This window comes from Brienomyrus brachyistius, chromosome 21, assembly GCF_023856365.1.
Source record: "Brienomyrus brachyistius isolate T26 chromosome 21, BBRACH_0.4, whole genome shotgun sequence".
Lineage (NCBI taxonomy): Eukaryota > Metazoa > Chordata > Actinopteri > Osteoglossiformes > Mormyridae > Brienomyrus > Brienomyrus brachyistius.
The window spans coordinates 11,800,656-11,820,441 of record NC_064553.1 but is presented as its reverse complement, the minus strand read 5'-3'; the positions used below and the strand labels follow the sequence as shown (position 1 = coordinate 11,820,441).

The window sequence follows — 19,786 nt, the reverse complement described above, 5'->3', positions numbered from 1 at the left end:
CGTGCTTTTTTGCCATTTGCCACATTGGAATGCTTCTTTTCACTGACCCTATCTTGCTCTCCATAGCTTTGGTGGGTGGGTGGGTGACGGCAGCGCAGGATCAGCCAACACGCAGCACCCCAGGAGCTGGGGGTTAGGGGCCTTGCTCGAGGGCCCACCGACGTGTGACTGTTCTGCAGCAGTGGGGGCTCAACCAGTGATCTTCTGATCGTAGGCGCAGAGGCTTAGCTCACTGAGCCGCTCACCACCCCACCCTCCAATCACAAACTCTCTGCTACGCCATTGACCTGCGGTAATGCCGAGCAGGTATTTAGCAGCAAGGATCTGATGAAGCCGCGGATCAGCTAAAGCCTCCTCATCCGCACATCTGGCTGTGAGCTTTCGCAGTGTCTTAGAGCAGATGTTCAATCACAGAAATCTCCATCAACCTCCGTATACCTCACGATGCCGCTCTGAGATTTTTGTGTCACTTCCTATATAGGCTGAAAATAGTGTGGTGTTTCACGCGGGAAATGGCCCCTGTCCTCCACCAGGGCTGTTCATTTCTACCTCCTTCATAGGTGCTAATCAACACTTTGGAGTTTCAAAGTAAATAAATAGATAAATCTCTGCTGGTATTTCTCTGATAATTTGGTACGGCCGGGGGAGTTTCCTGGCCTCGCTGCAGGCGGGGGTAAATCCCCAACCACAATGCATGCGGTGGCAGTGGTGTCGTCGTGTGGAGTTTCCCTCTGTTTTGGCCAGGGGTACATGTGTGACTGGCATCGTTCTCTCACAGATTTGGGCTGTCGGCTAAAGGCCGATGCTGCTACAGAATCAAAATTGGAAATATATACAGGATTGGCAGCGGCGCTCAGGATTGTATCGCATTGCTTATACTGTTTGGAAAGGAGTATTACCGCTTATCAAAGCTGCCTTTCACACTGGAGATAACCAAGAAGGTGGGTCACTTTAAGGTAAGTTTATTCACTGATTTCATTTTTTCTCTCTGGTGTGTAATATTGCCTCTTTATTCTTGTGCATTTTACGGCATTGGTCAGGGAAGTTCAGTTTCTTACAAAAGTGAGCATTTCATTCATTCATTCATTCATTCATTCATTCATCCTCTGCCTCTTATCTAGGGTTATGGCTACTGTTTATCTGCCACCTGGGAATCATATAAACTTTTTATGTCATACTTAGCGGTCTTTCTTGGGGCTGCTGGGTTAGTGGTGGGGTTGTGAGATAAATTAATTATATGATTATTATAAACATATGTACATTTAAGTTTTTCATGTGTATTTAGTAATCTATGTTATATTAAACATGTTTAGTATGAATTGCCTTAGTAATAAATCCTTAGCAATGTATGTCACATTTCTTTTCACTTTCCTGGACGGAAAGTGATTTGCTGCTTCCTCAGCCCTGGAAGTTCTATCTATCTGACCACATTTTCGGGGCTGATGTGCACAGATGTTGTGCTGGTGCCATCGAGGTCTCTGCGTCCGCGCTGACGATGCATCCTGCCCACCGCTTCCTCGATTCTGAGAATCCGGGCGTGGACTGGCTGCCAATTTCATGCTGAAAGAATGCAGACACACCTTCCTAATGTGCCCCCCGCACACCATGCGTGCTAGCCAACAGGGGGCGCTGAGCAACCCCCTCAGGGGAGTGAGGGTTGATTGGCTGTGGGGGGAGGCACCTTCTATCTGCTTCATCTGGTGATTAATGCTTCTGGTCTTGCCCTAACTGCCCCCTCTCAGCCCCGAGGCAAACCTGCCCCACCCCTACTGAGGCACGTGGAGGTTTTGGTGGTGTGGGGGAGTAGGGGGGGTTGCTGAGATGGCTGTCAGCTCCAGTGTGGGCCTTAGCTGGCAGCTGGGGAGAGGCTAACCATCGTTACGCCCTCAGACACATCCTTTGATAAAAGACCGCAAAGAGCACTGCTTGTGCTCCCCGTCACGCCCAAACCCCTCCCAGGGATGATGTAGGTGTGCCCCGTTTTTATAGCTGCCATGGGGGGAGATGTTGCTATTGTGAAGAGTTTACGTTTGACCCAAATCACCTTCCCCGAATGTTTTTTTTTTCCCCTTTTTCTAGCTGCGGGGCATCAATTTAGCACAGCACCTGCCCCCCCCCCCCCCCCCGTGGAAGTTTCTCCACACATCTTTCAGTGAGTGTCTCCTTTCTTTGGTGGGCGGATTTTAAGGGGCGGGTTGGAATAACGCGAAGGAATGTGACCGTGCAGCGATTGGGGCCCCCAAACAGCTGATCCCCCCCTATCTGCTGGAGGTTCCAGAGAGAGTGAACCACTCCGGAGATCTTCCTTTCATTCTTTCACCCAATTTCCAGGCTGGAGCTCTGTGCTGGTTTCAAGCCTAAGTTTGGGGTCTGTCGATGGAACGTCCTTGCTGAACAATCAGTAACATGGGTGTCCGGATGCTTTTTGTTACTGTCTCGGTGATAATTATGAGTCTCCAGGCCAGTGTTAGTACATGCAAGTGTGTAGGTTTGGTTTCAACATTGCTCGAGATTTCAGGTCCAGAGAGTACAAATCTAGACCAAGATTTTGTTTCAACCAACCAGTTGAGTATAAAGAGTCACAGTGACACAGTACTGAACTGGTTGGTTGAAACAAAATCTTGGTGTGGATTTGTACTCCCTGGACCTGAAATCTCCACCTCTACCAGGGACTGCCCCCCCCCCCCCCCCGTCTCCCTAAACACACACAATACTCCCTCAATATTGATAGGTGCATGTCCCTACCATCCATACCCACATCTATGTTCATGACATGAATGATTGACACACAAATGTCACTTACTGTGTAGGATCTGAGGCTCAGATATCACATGTAATGTTATGGTGCTACAGTGCAATTTACAATAAAATGCTTACTTGCAGCTCCTGCCAGTCATAATGATCCAGAGACTATTCTGGGATGTATGTAAAGCAATGTAGCCCCAAACTGGATGTAAGATAAGACCCACACCCTGGAGGTGTGAGACAATAGCCGAATTCCACAATTTATTAAAAAGTAATTTATCTATTGCATTTTTTTTAAAGAGTTGATCATTCATTACAGTTTTCACCTCTAATTTCTAGCTGTCCTGTTTTCTTTGTCAAAACATATGTGGAAAAATTAAGCAACAAATAATGCCAAAAAATAATAGATAGTTAATGTAAAGGACAAATGTTTAATACTGTGGAAGTGAAGAGTTATTAAGTATTAATTTGTCTTTTCCTGCACCCTATATGAACCTTGAAACGTATGAGTGCTCCATGTGATCTTTCATTCGAGCGCTGCAGAGCTCTGTTGATAGCTGTTTATTAAGTTAGTTCTGCACCTATTGTACTGACAGTCAAAGGAGAGGAGGAGCTCCACCCATCTGTGGAATTTCCTGTAAATCGTCAGATCAAAAAAAAAAATAAAGGTTTCCCTTCATCCCCACCAGTTAGCCTTAAGCAAGCGCAAAATAAATTTTTATGAGGCGGAACAAAAGCCATTTTGATTTGGTTTTAATTTTTCTTCATTTCAGCAATGAATAATGCTTGACTGAATCTTTTTTTCCCGCATTTTTTTTTTTAATTGCCTGGGTTGTTTGTTCTGGTGCAAAAAAATGGAACCCTTACAGCCCCTATCTTTTCGAAACTGCTTTTCTTCTTCAAGTTCGGCTGGAATGTCGTCACAGGCGTGATCTTCAATGGAAAGCCTTGATCTTAGACGCTGAGTGTTTTGGGAAACGTCAGCCAGCGTGCCAGGGAAATGCATCTCCTGTTTTCTCAGAACTCACTGAACGAAAAACACATGAAAAGGATCATAAGGTGACTAACAGAAAGATGAATTGTGACCATACTTTAAGTGAGGGACGGAGATGTTATTCATGCCCCACTTCTGTACTGCTGTGGCTGCTTCTACCTGGCAATTATTTCCTTTAAATCATTGCAGGTCTTAAAGGGAGGGGCTTTAAATCATTGCAGGTCTTAAAGGGAGGGGCAGGGTCTTCAAGGATCAATACAGGATGTTCTGGATGTCCAATAAAACAGTTCACCTGGAGCAAGCCAGTCACAAAACAGGTGTGTGCCCTGTCCCCTTCTCTCTTAACAAACTGTTTATTACATACGTCTGAAAGTTGTCCTTGACATATACAGCATATGCACATACAAATCTGCGTACATATCTTCCTGCATGTTATGCATCTATGTGGGCGTGTCTGTTTTATATGTCTTTGGGACAGAGTGGGAAAGTTACTAAAATGCTATAGTTTAGCTGAGGTGCCCCTGAGGAGAGTTTTGTGAACCAAAGTGATGTTCTTCTAGCTGTCCAACATCGTATCAGTAACCTTTTGGAGAACAGAAGAAATTAGTGTTATTTTTTATTGCGTTCATTGACTTATATTCTAATGCATCACCGTTAATTTTTCTTGAACAAATATACACTTAATACCCAGATAAATAGTTTAAAACATTTTCTGTTGCCTAACACCTTTGCATGATACTATAAACCGTAAACCATCTGGTCACAACATCTGGTAGCTCTGTAACTACAAATCCATCAACAGTCGGTGGATGTCTAGCTTCACGTGAGTTGCAGTCTTGAAGGTCATTCATGAAGAAGGAGACAGGCACATCACTAAGGCAGCATCAATGAAATTCCTACACTTTTCCAAAGTGTCAGTTGATACCTGCCCTGTGCATCAGACCTCTCAAGTGAGGAAGGCTTTTAAAGAGTCCAGTAACAGGTTCTGCACGTTGGTGACAGGTAGCTAGCATCGCGTCAGTCCTGCGCAGGTGGATAGACGGATGTCTACCCCCCCCCGGCCCGGCTCACGTCTGTCAGTGCGGACAGAGTCTAGCTGAGGGCAGGTCCCACGCGTCAGCAGCCTGTCACACGATATCCCACCAGGCCTTGCTGAGGGCGACCGAAACCAGGGAACCCTGAAAGCAAAACAGACGACAGATTCTGTGGTGTGAAAGACTTCAGGTATGGTTTGGCCCCCTTGGCCTTTGGCATCAGTCACGTCTCACTCACTCAGGTCTGTGGTTGGACTTGTTTGACCAGGGGTGGTGCTCTTCCATGGAGGGGTGGGGGGGCTAGAAAAGTGGATCGCTTCCTAGGAAGCAGAGCTACATGCTAATAGCATCCAATTCAATACCTATAAGCTGCCATTGCAAATTGCGGTTTGCGGAGAGGTATTGAGGTGCTTCCTGTATATGAATCTATCTATGAATCAGAGGCCTTCCAGTACTCGCTCTCCATGTGCGAGAGCAAACCTGTGTACGTATCTCCTCCAGTGAAGCCTGGAAATCTGAGTTAACTGCAGCATTATAGCCGCTGACTAAGAAATACCTATTATGTAAATAACCATATTGATTACAAATTGTTTATTAATTATTGCAATTATTGCTGGCTAATAGACATGGCGTGGGGGGGGTGACGCTTTGCGAAGGCGTGTCTGCATTCCATCGACGTGAGACGGTGAGTGGAAGGCAAGTCGCCGTGCATAAGCAAACAGGGTGACGACGAATGTCAACTTTTTAAACAAAAATCCAAATGCATCAATGGCCTTATGTGCCAACAAGGTGGATGACGGTGACCGTTAGTCACAAATTCCATGCATGCACTCTAAAGGAAAGGGGCAGTCTTGTTCTCCACAACCATAAGGACAATGGAGCATGTTCATTTCTTGGGAGCCACTGTCTCTGTCATCATTATTAATATAAAAACCTCCTCAATATATATAGGATTGTGTTTAGTGTGTAACAAGTCAAACAGGTCTTGACATACATGCTTATCCTGTATTATAATCATCTCCAGCTATACTTGATGATTTGGACTGGTTCCTGTAACTGTCTTTGTTATAAAATGCTACTGTAAACAGCTTCTTCAGCTTTCTTGCAAGATCGGTCCACACCTCCATCTGCGTAGTTAGTTTAGCAGTCATAAGCAAGTCCAGCTCTCTCTTCATGTCAGATCTGTATCTCTGCTATTTATGGGTCAGGAGTGTTGATTGGCCCTCTTTCAGATGTGGCTGGTGTTACCTAAGGCTCCTATACTAAAGCTCTGCTCACCAGGACCTTTGACCGTTACTGAGGTCAAGCTGTCTTGCACATGGCGGGGGTGGGGGTGGGGGGGGGGTCATCTGTGCAAGGTACCTTTCGGGTCAAAGAAGAAGTGTATTCCCTGCTGCAGCAGTTGTGTTGCCTGAGGTAGATGCTGCAAAGTCACATTTGGTGACTGTTTAAGAGGCCTGCAGAATGCAATGTCTGGTGTACAAACAGGTAATACTGCTGCCTCATGACACTGGACCCGTGCCAGTATGATTAAGGACAGTAACCAATTAAAAATAACTTGACTGAACAAAAACAAGAACCCAGGAAATACTGCAATGACAGAGGATCAGTTTACGTTTCCTTGTTTGGACATTTTTTAACTTTGTTTTCCACCTACGGTGGCTAACCCCTTTAGAAAGTGCCAATCCCAGCCCCTTAAGGGTGAGGGTCAGTCTTGCTGTTTTTTGGTGAATTCGCTATAAAGTATCTGTATTCATTTTGAGGTCGGTAAAATCACACTGTACAAATAACTCTAGCTAAGCTCAATCAAGTTTACTATATTTATTATCAGTACTTATTTATATAACTTGTGTCTTTGTCTCCAAACATCTTGTTTTTCCATGCTGTGTTGCAGTTGCATGGAGTCTGTGTAAACGCCACAAAACATTGTCATAAGGTGTCTGCTCTTACTTCTGAGTTGACCAGGTTGCACCAGTAGGGGTCCTGTCTCCTGAGTTGATAAAATCCAGTTTGCACAGTGTCTGCAAGGTCTTGTGAATTTTCACTTGTGCAGCTCGAACCTGCAAACCTAACCAGCTTAAGTACACCAGGATCTAAGTAATTTAATAAATTTAATCATTTCTTTATTTATAAGCAAAGCAACGGCCCCCAACACAGAACGCAAGAGTCAAAATATAAACACTGTTCCCACCTCTTGACTAACGTGACCATGTTGTTTTAAACACCACAAAGCATGCGCCTCGCAGAAAAGCACCATGGATTTAGTGGCTGCAGCTCGTAAGCCTTCTTAAAACCCAGTTACCCCGCAAAAAAAAAAGGTTAGACGCACGGGGAGCGGAATGTGCGAGTGGGTCCACAAGCCTTCTGAGCGGATGTAAGACTGGCCCTAGACAGGTGAGCGGCAAATGCTCCATGGGGGCAAAGGAGCCTGAGCGGGGGCCTGGGTGTGGCTGGGGAAAGCTGAAGTTGAGGGGGTGGGGGTGTTAAAGCTCGGTCGGTGTGGCCTTGGGGCAGAAGCGGGAGAAATGGATTATCCCCCAACTCTCAGCCCTATGATTACACTCTACAGAAACGGAGCATCCTAAAAGGGGTTGTGGCGAGAGAGCAGAAGACGATAAGGATGCACAATACCCATGTAATGCTGTGTTTGCCATTCTGAGGAGACAGTCTGAGCTCTTTTTGAAAAGTCTGTGTCATTTTTTTTTAGCTTATTTTCTCCTTTATAGATGCGCATCTGGGTTTGTGATGCTCCAGCACGTAAAGTAATATGATGAGAAATTTATTTTTAATTGTAACAAGGTAACCTTGATTTTAGTTTTGCATGAGGCACGTGAATGTATAAGATTATGTCCAGTGTTTAATATGAAAGTCAGGTCATGCTGATAATCAGATAATCAGAAACATTAACCCAACGACAAAAACAGGAGCAGTAATAATAGTCTTCAGTGCCAAAGGCAGACTAAGAAATAAATGGGAAATAGTTAAGGTGAAGACTGCAAAAAAATTCTATGCAAATATGTCATTGTTTTTTATCAAGCTACTGCTCTAGAACTCACTGTCCACGACCCATTTGGACACATATAACTCTGCTTTAAGGCCCAGTAAGTAAACATTTGTGTAGAAAATAGGTTAAGTGTCCTGAACTGCAGCCGGTGATTGCAGTGCCCTGGCTGTTGGGGTGGGCGGGGGGATTAATGGTTGTTTACTTTTTGTGTGACCCCCCCCCCCCCCCCACCACCTCCCCCCACAAGCCTGTGTCAGGGTGGCCTGAGGCTGGCTGACAGGTTTGGGTCACTGCGATCCTATAGACCTCAGTGCTCTGGGAACTTGGGTCAAAGGTCAGTAGAGGAGAGTGCGATTTTCAGTGAGAGGGGCGCAGGGTGGGGGCAGTTTAACGTTTCAGGTGGTCACCTCCAAAAAAAAAAAAAAAAAAGCTTTTTTTAACATCAGTATTATTCCCTGGGGACGGCTGTAGCTGTGGATTCTCAAAACAGGACCAATGACGCAGCATTTTATACAATATACATGACACAATACACTGTATCAATGATGCTTTCAAATAAATTTGATAACTGTTGACAAATGCTGTTGATGCTCTTATCTGCATAAGTAATGCAGGTTTTGCTGAGTTACTGAAGACTCAAGTCCAGCTGATTAATATTGTTAAAGAGCTTGTTGAGTTTACATTATTTTTCTGACTAAAGGTGATGTACATTCAGCTTTACTATTGGCCAGTACCTTCTTCTAACAGGAACTGATGTCCATCTCTGCGAACCTCTGCTATAATGGAGAGATTCAGGGAGATACATATTGATGAGAGGTCACTGTAATTTACTCCAAGGTGTGTAACATACATTAAAAACCAAGGTAAACTCAAAGTGAGGTTTCACTCCTGGATTTTTACAGTGGATGATGAAAATGCAGCGTTCACCTCTGAGAGAATTCTACTGAAAAACACCTTTGTGATATGCATCTCATGTACCCCATAGGCGACATTCAGGAGTAACTAATACCATTTATGTTCATGTTTTCACAACCCTCTAAGCGGTGAATAGAATACAGAAACATTTTGCACTGTAAAGAATTGTTTTAATGGATTTTAAAACATTTCCCCCACAGTGTCTCTAAGCTACAAGTAGACTGAGAAGAAACGGTTCGAGATAAAGGTAAAAAAAAAATTCTTCATTTTCTTTTTGGTTCGAAATATCTTACTGCATCTCGAGGCCCTATGGTACAAGAGTCAATAACTCAGTCAATCACTTGTGGTGCCTAATCTTTTTGGACGCAGCTGAGGTCATCCAGCATTCTGATGAATGCAGAACTGTCGATAACATCTCTTGTTTCGAGTTTAGCATATAGGGGTGCCACATGCACGCTGTCTCCACGCACAGCCTTATATGCTTTTCTATGCTGCTGGCTAGGGTTAAGCCACTCTTGCAGGAGGACGTGAAGACAGTGTTGGCTTCTCTGAGTAGGGTGTGGACAGGTGCAGGGATTGGACAGGTAGCTAGATGGCCCCGCCCCTTTTCTTAAATCCCAGTATATAGCTGCCACTCCACCCCCTACCCCCCACAGTTCTATAGAGAGCCCGCCTGTCCCGTTTACATCTGCAGACTACAGTCCCAGCAGAGTGGGGGAACGTGAGGCGAGGAAACCCTGGAGTCAGCAAAGCACACGGCAGCTGCACTGTTCAACTTCAGCGCCAACATGCTGTACATGGAGACGGCCGCTCCAGCACCCTACAATGAGGTAAGGGCTTGTAAGGGCCTACGGAGTCCTACAGGGGCCCACAGTCCAAGGTCCCTTGACCCTGGATCTAGGGACCCCCTGTATGATGTGCATAGATATATCGGTAGCCATCAATGCTATGCTAGTTAGCGCGGATGCATGCTAGTAGACATTTTCGCATTCAGTGCTCCGTAATTTCCACTGCAGGGTAGTGGTCTTTAACCGAAGCAAAGGGACAACGATCTTTTACGTCGGCGCGTGCCCCAAGACTGTCCCGCGCTGAAACCGGAATAGTAAAGAAAATTTCGGGACAAAGGCAGCCAGGCGTGTTTGAGAATATATGCGGCGTTCTATTAGCATGATCATCTAGACGGAGACCGCCTCGATGCTAATGTGAGAGGGTGCACCTTCTGGACAGGTGGTTGATGTTTACGACACCCACCCCCCCCCCCCCAGCCCCCCACCCCACCTGAACTCCTGTCATTAGTGTCCAGCAGAAGGGAGCCAGGGCTCCGAATCACAAATGCCAACAACAAACAGCAAAGATAAGAGCTGTAACAATCCGGGCCCCCAGGGTGAATGTGTCTGCTTGTGATCAGATGAAGACTCCCATGTTAAAGCGTCCATGTACTGCCCTGCAGGTCATTACTCTCTCCCCATGTTATACCTCCTGTACGTCATATACTAACACATATTGTGCCTTTTCAATAAAGAGAGTGAGATTCTTGCTAAATTATTACGGCTCTCGTATCTCGCTGTAGAATTGCATTATATTTCGATATCAGAACCATAAATTTGCAACAGCATTTCTATCTAACTTAACAACAGTTAGAGTTAATTAGATTTACTTAAATACTGCACCAAAAAACCTTTATTGATGCTCATCCGGAATGTTTTAAGGAAGTTCCTCAACAGCCAAGATAGCATTGACGTTGCATGCATGACTTTGAGGGAAAAGTTCATATAGAACATTATTCAATTGTTTTAAAAGAATAGTTAGGCCTTTGCTTACTGATATACTTACCATGCTACGTTTTAAGCACCTCCTTTTGAACTGTGCACAATGATAATGTAGTTCTGCATTATCACACCAATGACTGGTCAATCCATTCCTCGTTTGCTTGAATCTGTGATCTGTTTTATCAATATAAATGTTAGTACAGATGGTTATAGTTCAATTTGTAATTTTTGGCCTTTATCTGTTGAGCCTTCATGTGCCCTAAATAGTAAAAAGAGTGAAACACAAGATTAAAAATGACCCTTTGACTTAGTCATTTTCTCTGAAACATAGACATTTGGGCTTATAACCCTTTTCACTCGTCTTATGTGCTATGAGTGGTTTGTTCCCATTTTGTATAATCATGTACACAGATGTAATTATACATTAGATTTTTTTGCACCACAATACTCATTTATGAGAAACAAGTAGTGTAGTTCCAAATTCAACCACAAAAATAGATTCAGATTAAGTGTCCTGTGCTAGATAGTGTTATTTTTGTATATTGCGTATTCCATGCTGGTTAGAATCTCAGTAGGTAAATAGTGCCATATTGTTGACAGGGAAAACCCCAGAGGGAAATCCAAACCCTGGTCTGAAATAGCTGACGGCTAAAATCACTGCTGTTTTGTTTCCTGCTCCGGGTTTTAATTGCTACTGGCTCCACTGTCTCGTTAAGATGGGGCGACGCTGTTATCAGTGATTTTTTTCTTGCGGTGAGTCGCGGAGGCACGGAGGGAAACAAACTTTACCTGGATTTAGCACCGGGTTTCAGAAGAGGGGCCTCTGGAAAAACGATAGTTTGCATTGTTCATTTGACGCTCGTAATTTTTGTTTGCGGTGCAGTGGGAGACACAGGAAAAACGAACGCTTGGTGGCATCACTGAATGAACGTTAAGTTTCAAAGTGACCACTCCTTCCTCGCCCCCCCATTTCTCCTTCCATAATTGCTCGGATTGTTTAGTGACGGCCTTTAACTGCTTCGACTGGGTCTTCACACGGAGATAAAAATCAGGTGCTTTTGCCTTTTCAGCAGGTACCGGGTACAGATTGACCCTCGGCTAGCAGAGGGCACTTTCTGCCTTTTGGCCACACGGCTTTCACTCAGACGAGCTTTCTGCTGGCTCCCAGGTCACTGGAGAAAGATCCAAGAATCACAACTATTCTACCCTGCAGGGCAAGGCTTCCCATCTGCCCCGTAACTGCTTTGTGAGAGAGACGTATATGATTATCTTCTAGAGATGGCAGATGTTTATCATGCATCAACCCTGAGATGGTCATCCATGTTTTTTCCTGCTGTTATGATGGATTCGATCATAGAAAATAAGTTTAATCCAGCCTTATGTAGCTCATTTCAAATTATTTTTTCTTTAGTATTACTTGGGGTAAAACATTTACTTATGGTACACAGTAAATTTTATCATTGTTTAAATCACTCGAACTTCTGTTATCTTGACGTCGTGCTACGTAAACAATACATACATCCATTTAGTTAAAAATATTAAATGATGATTTTATGAGTTCAAGTGTCTGTGCTATTGCATGTAATTAATTAGTCTACCCATTTGACATAATGCCTGATCAAATGTGAGTCTTCACGTTTTTGAGCGCTTGACGGCCACTCATTGTTGTAGAAATATTTCAGGAAACAAGTGAAGATCTTTTTCTTTTTTCATTGATTTGTATTCTTGCCTTTTTCTTTAGTTGAGGCTAGTTTCCCCAAGCTTGGAACAATTAGCAATAGAGACTCTTTGGTACTGTTGGTGTTTAGATATGTATTATGCAATGGCAATTCCCCAGTGACTGCAGCACGGATTCCTGCTATTGATCATTCTTTGACAACAATAGACTCAGAATTGGCAATATCGCTTGTACATTATCCCGAAAGCACAAGTGTATTAGAAAGAAATGTACAATTTTTAGAGTGGTCAGCTTTCCTACCCTGCATAAATGCTGATGGCCGCTGTATCACACACTTTGATTTATTCCTGTAACTCCCGCACTTAAGAGGTGGTTGGGTTTGTGACCTATCAGCCACCGAGAGAGATTTATGTGCGTTTGCCGTGCGGTATGACAGCCTCGGGCTCATTGGCTAAAAGGCAAGAAGCTGGAAATTTCACTGGAAAGAATATGTCATTATGGCTGAAAGCAAAGAAGAATCCCGAGATGGCTGGTTTGGGCAGCCGATCGCCAGTCTGAACATTAAATGTGAACATTTGGTTTGAAGAATTCTGCTCATGGGTCTTCGGGAAATTTACAAAGATCTTCTGCAAGCTTGTCTATTGAAGCATATATAAGATATTATCCATTATTTGCTTATTTATCTGTTTGATGACCCTTTCCTGACAGTGGATGCTTTTGAACATTCAGCCAGCCAGGTATTACCATGTTCCAAGCCCCGACAGCCTCAGGCACGCCCCCTGCTGGTGGTACATCCTTCCGTTATCAGTGGCTAATGTACTTACTACAGATTTCAGTAGATGGCAAACTATGCCCTCGGGGTGGGGTGGGGAGGGGTGGAGGGGGGGGGCTGAATGATACACTGGATGCTGCACCTTGTCTTATTGTTCACAGCGTTTGATAGCGGCCAATCAGAAAAAAATCAGATGTGGCGTCTCTATGGTAACAAACATGTGATCTTCCTTAAGTTCACAGCACTGAGGGATCAGTCAAAAGTGAGTCATTAGTTTGCTTATTGCCATTGCATTGCAAAAAGGAATAATTTACCATATTTTGCAGAATATTAACAATTTTATACAAAACATATTGTTTGTTCTTTTGCATTTAGATGCATCGTCTCTTTCTGAACATGGAAGATGACTTAACATAACAGACTACAGCACTGAGACTGGCCCTCATTCAACCTTAGTTTGCTAAAATAGTTACTTGTCCTATTGAAACAAACAACAATGTGACTAATATATACAGCACATGAAATAAATAAGCTATAAACTCCCTTCATAAGGCACCAGACAAACACTGTGACGCATCCCTGAGGATTACTGCAGGTACAACCCACAGGTGGCCATGTTAGAAGAGAATTGTAGAGCTACAGGGCTCTACCACGACCTAATTGTTCTATTGTAGGTGTCTGTCTTTGGGGGGGGGGGGGGGGGGTGCTTGTGTGTTTAGAAGGGCCGCTTGGCTGGAGGGGGCTGCGGGGAGGTTTGTAAGTGGCCCCGGCCTTTGTGTGAGCGCCTCATTCAGCACAGAACACACACGACACTCACCTTCTATTCCTGTCCATTGTGTGCAGCTCAGCTTCCCGATGGAGCACCTTGGGTGTCGGCCAGCAGGGCTGCCCTCCCATCCTACATGAACACTGACCCTTATCGTCTGGGGGGGGGGGGGGGTGGGTGGGAGGAGCTGTCTGTCTGTGAAGAGCTGGGAGGGGGCAGCAAGGAAAGGGAGTGGGGGGATCAGTAGAAAGCTCTCTCCAGATCAGGCAGTTTGGGGGGTTTTAGTCTGTGTGTCTGCAGGAGAGATGTTTTCTTGAGAAATGGAGGCGCGTGTTGCGTTAGACTGAGAGTCAATGTTCCCGTAATGGTAAACAAGTTGGTGTGTGTGTCTGTGGGTGGATTATGTTTATATTACATTGTGGGGACCGAATGTCCCCCATAATGTGACACATACCTGTTATTTTGACATTGTGGGAACCATTTTTCAGGTCCCCACAAAGACCTGTGAATGAAAAAAACAAAAAATTCCAAATGTCTCATATTTTGTTTGGAGAGTCCCCACAAAGATACAGTTACAAACTTGTATGTGTGTGTGTGTGTGTGTGTGTTCGTGCATGTGTTTTTGTAATTGTTACATTGTGGGGACCAGATTTCCCCACAATGTGATAAAAACCTACAACTTTTTACCTTATGGGGACATTTTTTCTGTCCCTGCAAGGATAATGTCAATAAAAATCTGTGAACGCAGTCAAAAAACTACAGATTCCAAAAGTCTCATATTTGCTTTGGTTACTTATGGTTAAGGTTAGCGCTGGGTAGGGCTTAAGGTCGTCATGTTGGGATTTGAGATTTCTCCATTGAAATGAATGGAGAGTCCCCACAAAGACAGTATTACAAACCTGTGTGTGTGTGTGTGTGTGTGTGTGTGTGTGTGTGTATGAGAGAGAGAGAGAGAGAGATTGTTGGACTTCAGCTGATTTAAGCAATACCTGCCCAGAGGGTGTGGAACGGACAGCTGCAGTCCATCACATCTGAGACAAGAAAAGGGTCCTAAAGAGATTAACAGCCTTAAAGAGCCACAAGGCTAAGGCTGCCAGCTCAGAAATGTGCTCTTATAATTGAGACAGGCTCCATTAACAGTCACCAATAATGCCTGGACTAACTAACCAAGGGTCTGACACAAGCTCCCGGCGTCAAGCCTGCAGCCCTTTCTGTCTTACCTGCATTCAGAGAAAGACTGATTTAATTAGCAGGTTTGCTGAAAGGTCATGTGTATTGTTATCATTGTGATGGATTAACCTCTCTTTCATTACATTAAAAAAAAAACAACTGGATCACTTAATAAATTACTTAATAATAATGATTCTAATGTTCCATGAGGAAACCCATGGTTTATTTAAGATAAGGAATTGCATTATGGGCAGTGTTACGGAAAGGGGAAGAACGTTCCTCTTTTTTGAGTAAACTGTACAATGCCGTCAGGGTGGTGTTCAGGGGGAACTGCAGACATCCCAGAGCTTTGGGACAGTCGTCCACGATTCCCCTGGAAACGAATGCCGCCATCTGCATTATGGGAAGCCAATGAAAAGCTCCCCAAAATTCGAAACACATTCGCAGTCAGTCCCATGCAGCTCGCAATGTCAAACGCATGAATGATTATAATGGTTATGATTATGGAAAAAAAGGACTAAAGTGTGGTTGTCAGCTGTGAACTGCGGCTTCAAACCCCATGCTTTAGTGTTTAATCATCCCCCCGAATGTCAAGTTATGGTTGTGGCATGTCCTCCCCTTGAAATTTCAAATTATTGTTCCGTAAGTCAGCTCAAGGAAATGGTGGGGGGGTTAAAAGGAGCCTTTTTGATGCTTACTTCACTTTTTAAGGTTCTCACCATCGATGTGTCTCTCTCCTGTTTGTCCAGACGACATACACCAGTCTGAGCCTTCTGAATAGCATGGACCAGCAGATTCCAACCAGTAGGTCTTCATCTACCAGCCCATACAACAACGAGCACACCCAGAGCGGCGTGGCCGCCCCTTCGCCCTATGCCCAGCCCAGCTCCACCTTCGAGACACTGTCTCCATCACCCGCCATCCCCTCCAACACCGACTATGCCGGCCCCCACAATTTCGACGTCTCCTTCCAGCAGTCCAGCACCGCCAAGTCTGCCACGTGGACGGTAAGAGCCACGACGGGGGGAAACCTTTCAGCTCTTCTGAACTAGTGCTTTGTGCAATCATCCCAAGCTTTAATTACTGCAAAACATCCAAAGCTGAAGCTTTTTTGCAACTGCACATACGCTTAAGTCTGATTGCTTTGCTTGATACACCTACTTGATGATGTCCCTGCTGCGCATAACGAATGCAGAAAGACAAGACAACAGTTGGAGAACATTGTTTGCTCCTTAATCTTACACTAATGCACTTATTCATTCTGTCACGACTGGGGCAACATGTCATAATAATACTAAACAAACAAGGCAGTGAACATTTAACTGGGAACATACTTTGTACACAGCCGCACACAATGAGGTTATGTGTAACGCTAGGGTCAAGCAGTACTCTGGTTCTGGAACCGAGGTGAGTCTCTAGCCTGGAGCAGAACCAAGCGAGTGAGTCAGTAGTCTGGGGCTGCTATGGGCAGGTCTTCCTGGTTCTTGCCGTTCTGGGAAGGCCCAAATGATATTGGGTAAACTCTGGGCGGCAACTGCAAGCTCTTGTGCAGTAACACAGCTTCTTTTGTCATGCACTGCAGGAGCGTAGCTGCAAAACTTGGCTATCATGTTGTAATGCTAGCAGCATACTGCTGTACCTCCATCTCCGTGGCCGTGTCGCTTCTCTCTGAGCTGCTTCTTTCGCTTGGTGCGCCTCTATCCCTAAGCGTACCGCTCACGTCCCGTGTGTGAAGTTTCACACCAAACGGAGCTGGATGAGATCAGGCCTTTTATTGAATTGTATTGTTTATTGTATTGTTTTACGTAATTTTCCCTTCAAGTCAGGGTGGTGGTGGTGGTGGTGGTGGGGGGGGTTGGAATTATGTGGCTCCAGCAGCCAAGAAATTTGTATGGGCCTCCTACGGCAAGCTATCGCTGACCAGATATGTGGAAAATGCCGTCTGGCAGGAAGTGCAATTGATGGCTTATTTCCTTTGGACCCCCTGCAGACCTGCGCACAACTTAGCTTACATGAGGATCACTTGTTTATCATAATCAGACGTACTTCCTGGGTTGCAGTCAGATGTGCAGTAGGAACAAGGATATCCTGGCAGATTCTGGCCCCCCAGCACTTTAAATGGGCCCCTGAATACGTGTCATTATAAAAATGATGTATAATAATGGTATTTTGTCAGAAAGCCCAGAATTTTTCGCGATGTCGCTGACTGAGCTGCACTGTGACTCATACGGAGTTCAGCGAAGGCTGAGCAGTGTAGCAGAAGGGTGGGTTTTCCCTGCTCTAGCTGCCATCTTGAATTTGCAGCAATTTTCACGTGACGGAGCCGAGTTCAAATGCGGCAACGGTGGCTGAGCTCGCCGCCGCATTCGTCGTATTCCCGTCCTTCTGCTTTGCGCGCTGGATCGCATGGAGCCAGTTCTCTCACCACGGGGCAGGGAGCGGACCTGAGACATCGCTTCCATGGCGCCGCGTGACTGGTTTGCACTGTGCTCGCTCGACGGATGCATTTCAGGGCAGAGAGGGGAACGGCTCAGCCCGTCCACGCCGGGAAGGAAGGAAAATGAAGAGACAGCACTCCCTACCGGCTCCTGTAGTCTCCTGACGCAAGCTGGAGTACGCAGAAGCAGATGGGAATCGTGTCAGCTTCTTGGAAGCGACCCGAATACACACAAAGCAAAACACAGCTTGCAGATTCGATTAATTTCATTCCGAAATATGACCATCTTTGCGCTCTGCCCAGCTAAGCAATGCTGAAACCAAACCAATTCTCCACACGTGCCTTGCTTCACAAACAGACAGTGTAGGTGGACGAGAACGTGGTCGTAGTTAATTTGCGAATAATTCTGGCTTTTTTTTTACGGAAAATAAGCTGTTTCAGCCATTAATCAGCCTCTGATCTGGCAGTCACGGGTACGGAAAGACCTAATGGGCGTGTTGCCCGAATCCAAACGGTAAAATGGTGTGACTTCAAGAGAAAAAAACCAGACTGGTAGGACCTGGGAGACAGCACTGCAGTGACTGGCTACAGCTAGTGTGGGAGCCTGACGTTTGCCACGTTCCCACAGTCGATCCCTCGTTCTTCTACATTCAAATTCAGAAGGAGAGGAAAGCGCCAGTTGCAGAGTCACTGCCAGCTCCGTGGGGCGTGATCTTCAGACGCTCTCCCTCCATCCACCTCACCTCCAGAAGAATCCCTCTTTCGGAAGATCATCCCTTAGCAGGACAGCAGAATAATATTCTCCATGCATCCCTGTTCCCGCGCCACACGTCCATTTTATTTACCGCTGCATGCTAATGTAGCTCTGGCTTGACATTCCCTTGTTTAAATGTGACTGGTTTGTGTGAAGTGTTTGTGTAACTGGAATAAATCAACTCAAAACATATTTCGTTGTGAAAAACTGCTAAACGTGAGGCGAATTAGTTATAAGAGGACTCATTTACACTATTAGAATCGGATCCTGTGGGATCCCTAATGTGAATGAGACTTGCTTCTTATGTATGCTGATGTGCATTGCAGTGTAGTGGAAAAGGCTTAATTGCGGCGGATTTGAGGGATCCCACGCCTAGGTGATGCGAGCCTTTTGGGAAACTGCAAGCAGCATCATTTTGAGGCTAAATTCAAGGCAACATGCACCTTAAGTCCAATCATTGCAGCCAAAATCGTCCATGACTTAAGTACTTGAAAAGCTGTTGTTGCTTTAATAAGTGGGTTTTGTCATTACTGGGTGTAAATCAAACCTTGCAGGAGTGGTTATAAATAGAGCTGAGACCTCGTCCCGTGTCTTAAACTGGGCAGAACAGCTCCTGTAGTTCTATGGAGACTGACCACAGTGTTGGTGGTGAGGTCACATGTCTGATGACATCACAACCACTGGAATTATGAGCAAAGAAAGCAGCTTGTAGATCTTCTGCTGGAATTATTGGAAAGTCATTCTGGCGGCTGTCTGGGGATGACTAACGCTCTACCCACACCCTAACCTCTTCCTGAGTATGATACAGGCAGGTGGGGGGGGGGGGGGGGGGGGGGGCGAGGGGGGGCGGTGACTGGGGACACACCTTATCCTTCTATTTGTGGAGTAACAAAAGCAGAATTAGTGTTTTTAAATTCCATGATAACGTTACTTTTCCGATGTTGTTTTCTGAATGTGGAGATACTGTAAAGGCTGCCGTTTGTAAACCGGTTTATTGTCAAAGAGAGGGACACTAAGCGATGCTAAAATGGGTCATTTTGTTTGACGTTATGCAACGTGCGATGAAAACACTGCTTCTGTTTGACTGCAGATGGATTTTTTTTTTTGTTTGGGGCGGGGGGGGGGGGGGGGATCAAACCCTGCATCAACAAGACTTGCAACAGTGGCCTTTAAAGGTGAGCGGCCAGCGCACCTGACCCTCTGCCCTTTGTAAACCAGCCTTCGCCGTCCGCGGCGAACGGGTTAAACTCGACGGGCTGCGCGTCGCGTTCCCGGCTCGGGGCAAAGGAGGGTGGATCAGACGTGCAGGGACGGGCGTTTTGGCGAAGCGGCAAGACACAGCTTGTCCCGGAACATCTGAACACCATCCCGCGACGCTTGCGAGGACGCCAAGACGTTTTTTTTCGACGGGTTGCCTGTTCTGGCTTGTCCCGTTGTGAGAAAGTAGGGGTGAAAAGCTGCGCATGAAAGGATTTATGGATAGTGAGATGCACCTTGGGTACTGCTTCTGAAAAGGACAGATCTTAGGCAGGTTTTGTTGCTTGACTTTTTTTGTACCATAGTGTAACACTGGCACGACAGAAAGGACATTCTCAGAACAGCTGTTTTTCTCTTTTTGACAGTAGTGGGGTCAGGCAGGCCCCAGCGTGGTCTGTAATTACTTTTACGCTGATTATTTATGTTGCCTAGAGGCTAATCGTATTTTGCTTCAGTTACCTGTAAAGTTTTTCCATTGACCACAGCCCTCG

General features: G+C 45.4%; 1 protein-coding gene across 3 annotated transcripts in view; it reads left to right on the top strand.

Moving 5' to 3' along the window:
• The first annotated feature begins 9,327 nt into the window (after positions 1–9,327).
• LOC125716335 (tumor protein 63-like) overlaps positions 9,328–19,786 on the top strand; it is a 25,583-nt gene continuing 15,124 nt past the window's right edge. For 2 of the 3 annotated variants that reach the window (XM_048988505.1, XM_048988506.1), the window contains exons 1-2: positions 9,329–9,522; positions 15,597–15,854. In XM_048988505.1, the coding sequence (XP_048844462.1) occupies positions 9,481–9,522; positions 15,597–15,854 (300 nt within the window). In that variant the 5' untranslated portion in view covers positions 9,329–9,480. Of the gene's footprint in view, positions 9,523–15,596; positions 15,855–19,786 lie in introns of all 3 variants that reach the window. The other variant, XM_048988504.1, reaches the window with a different exon arrangement.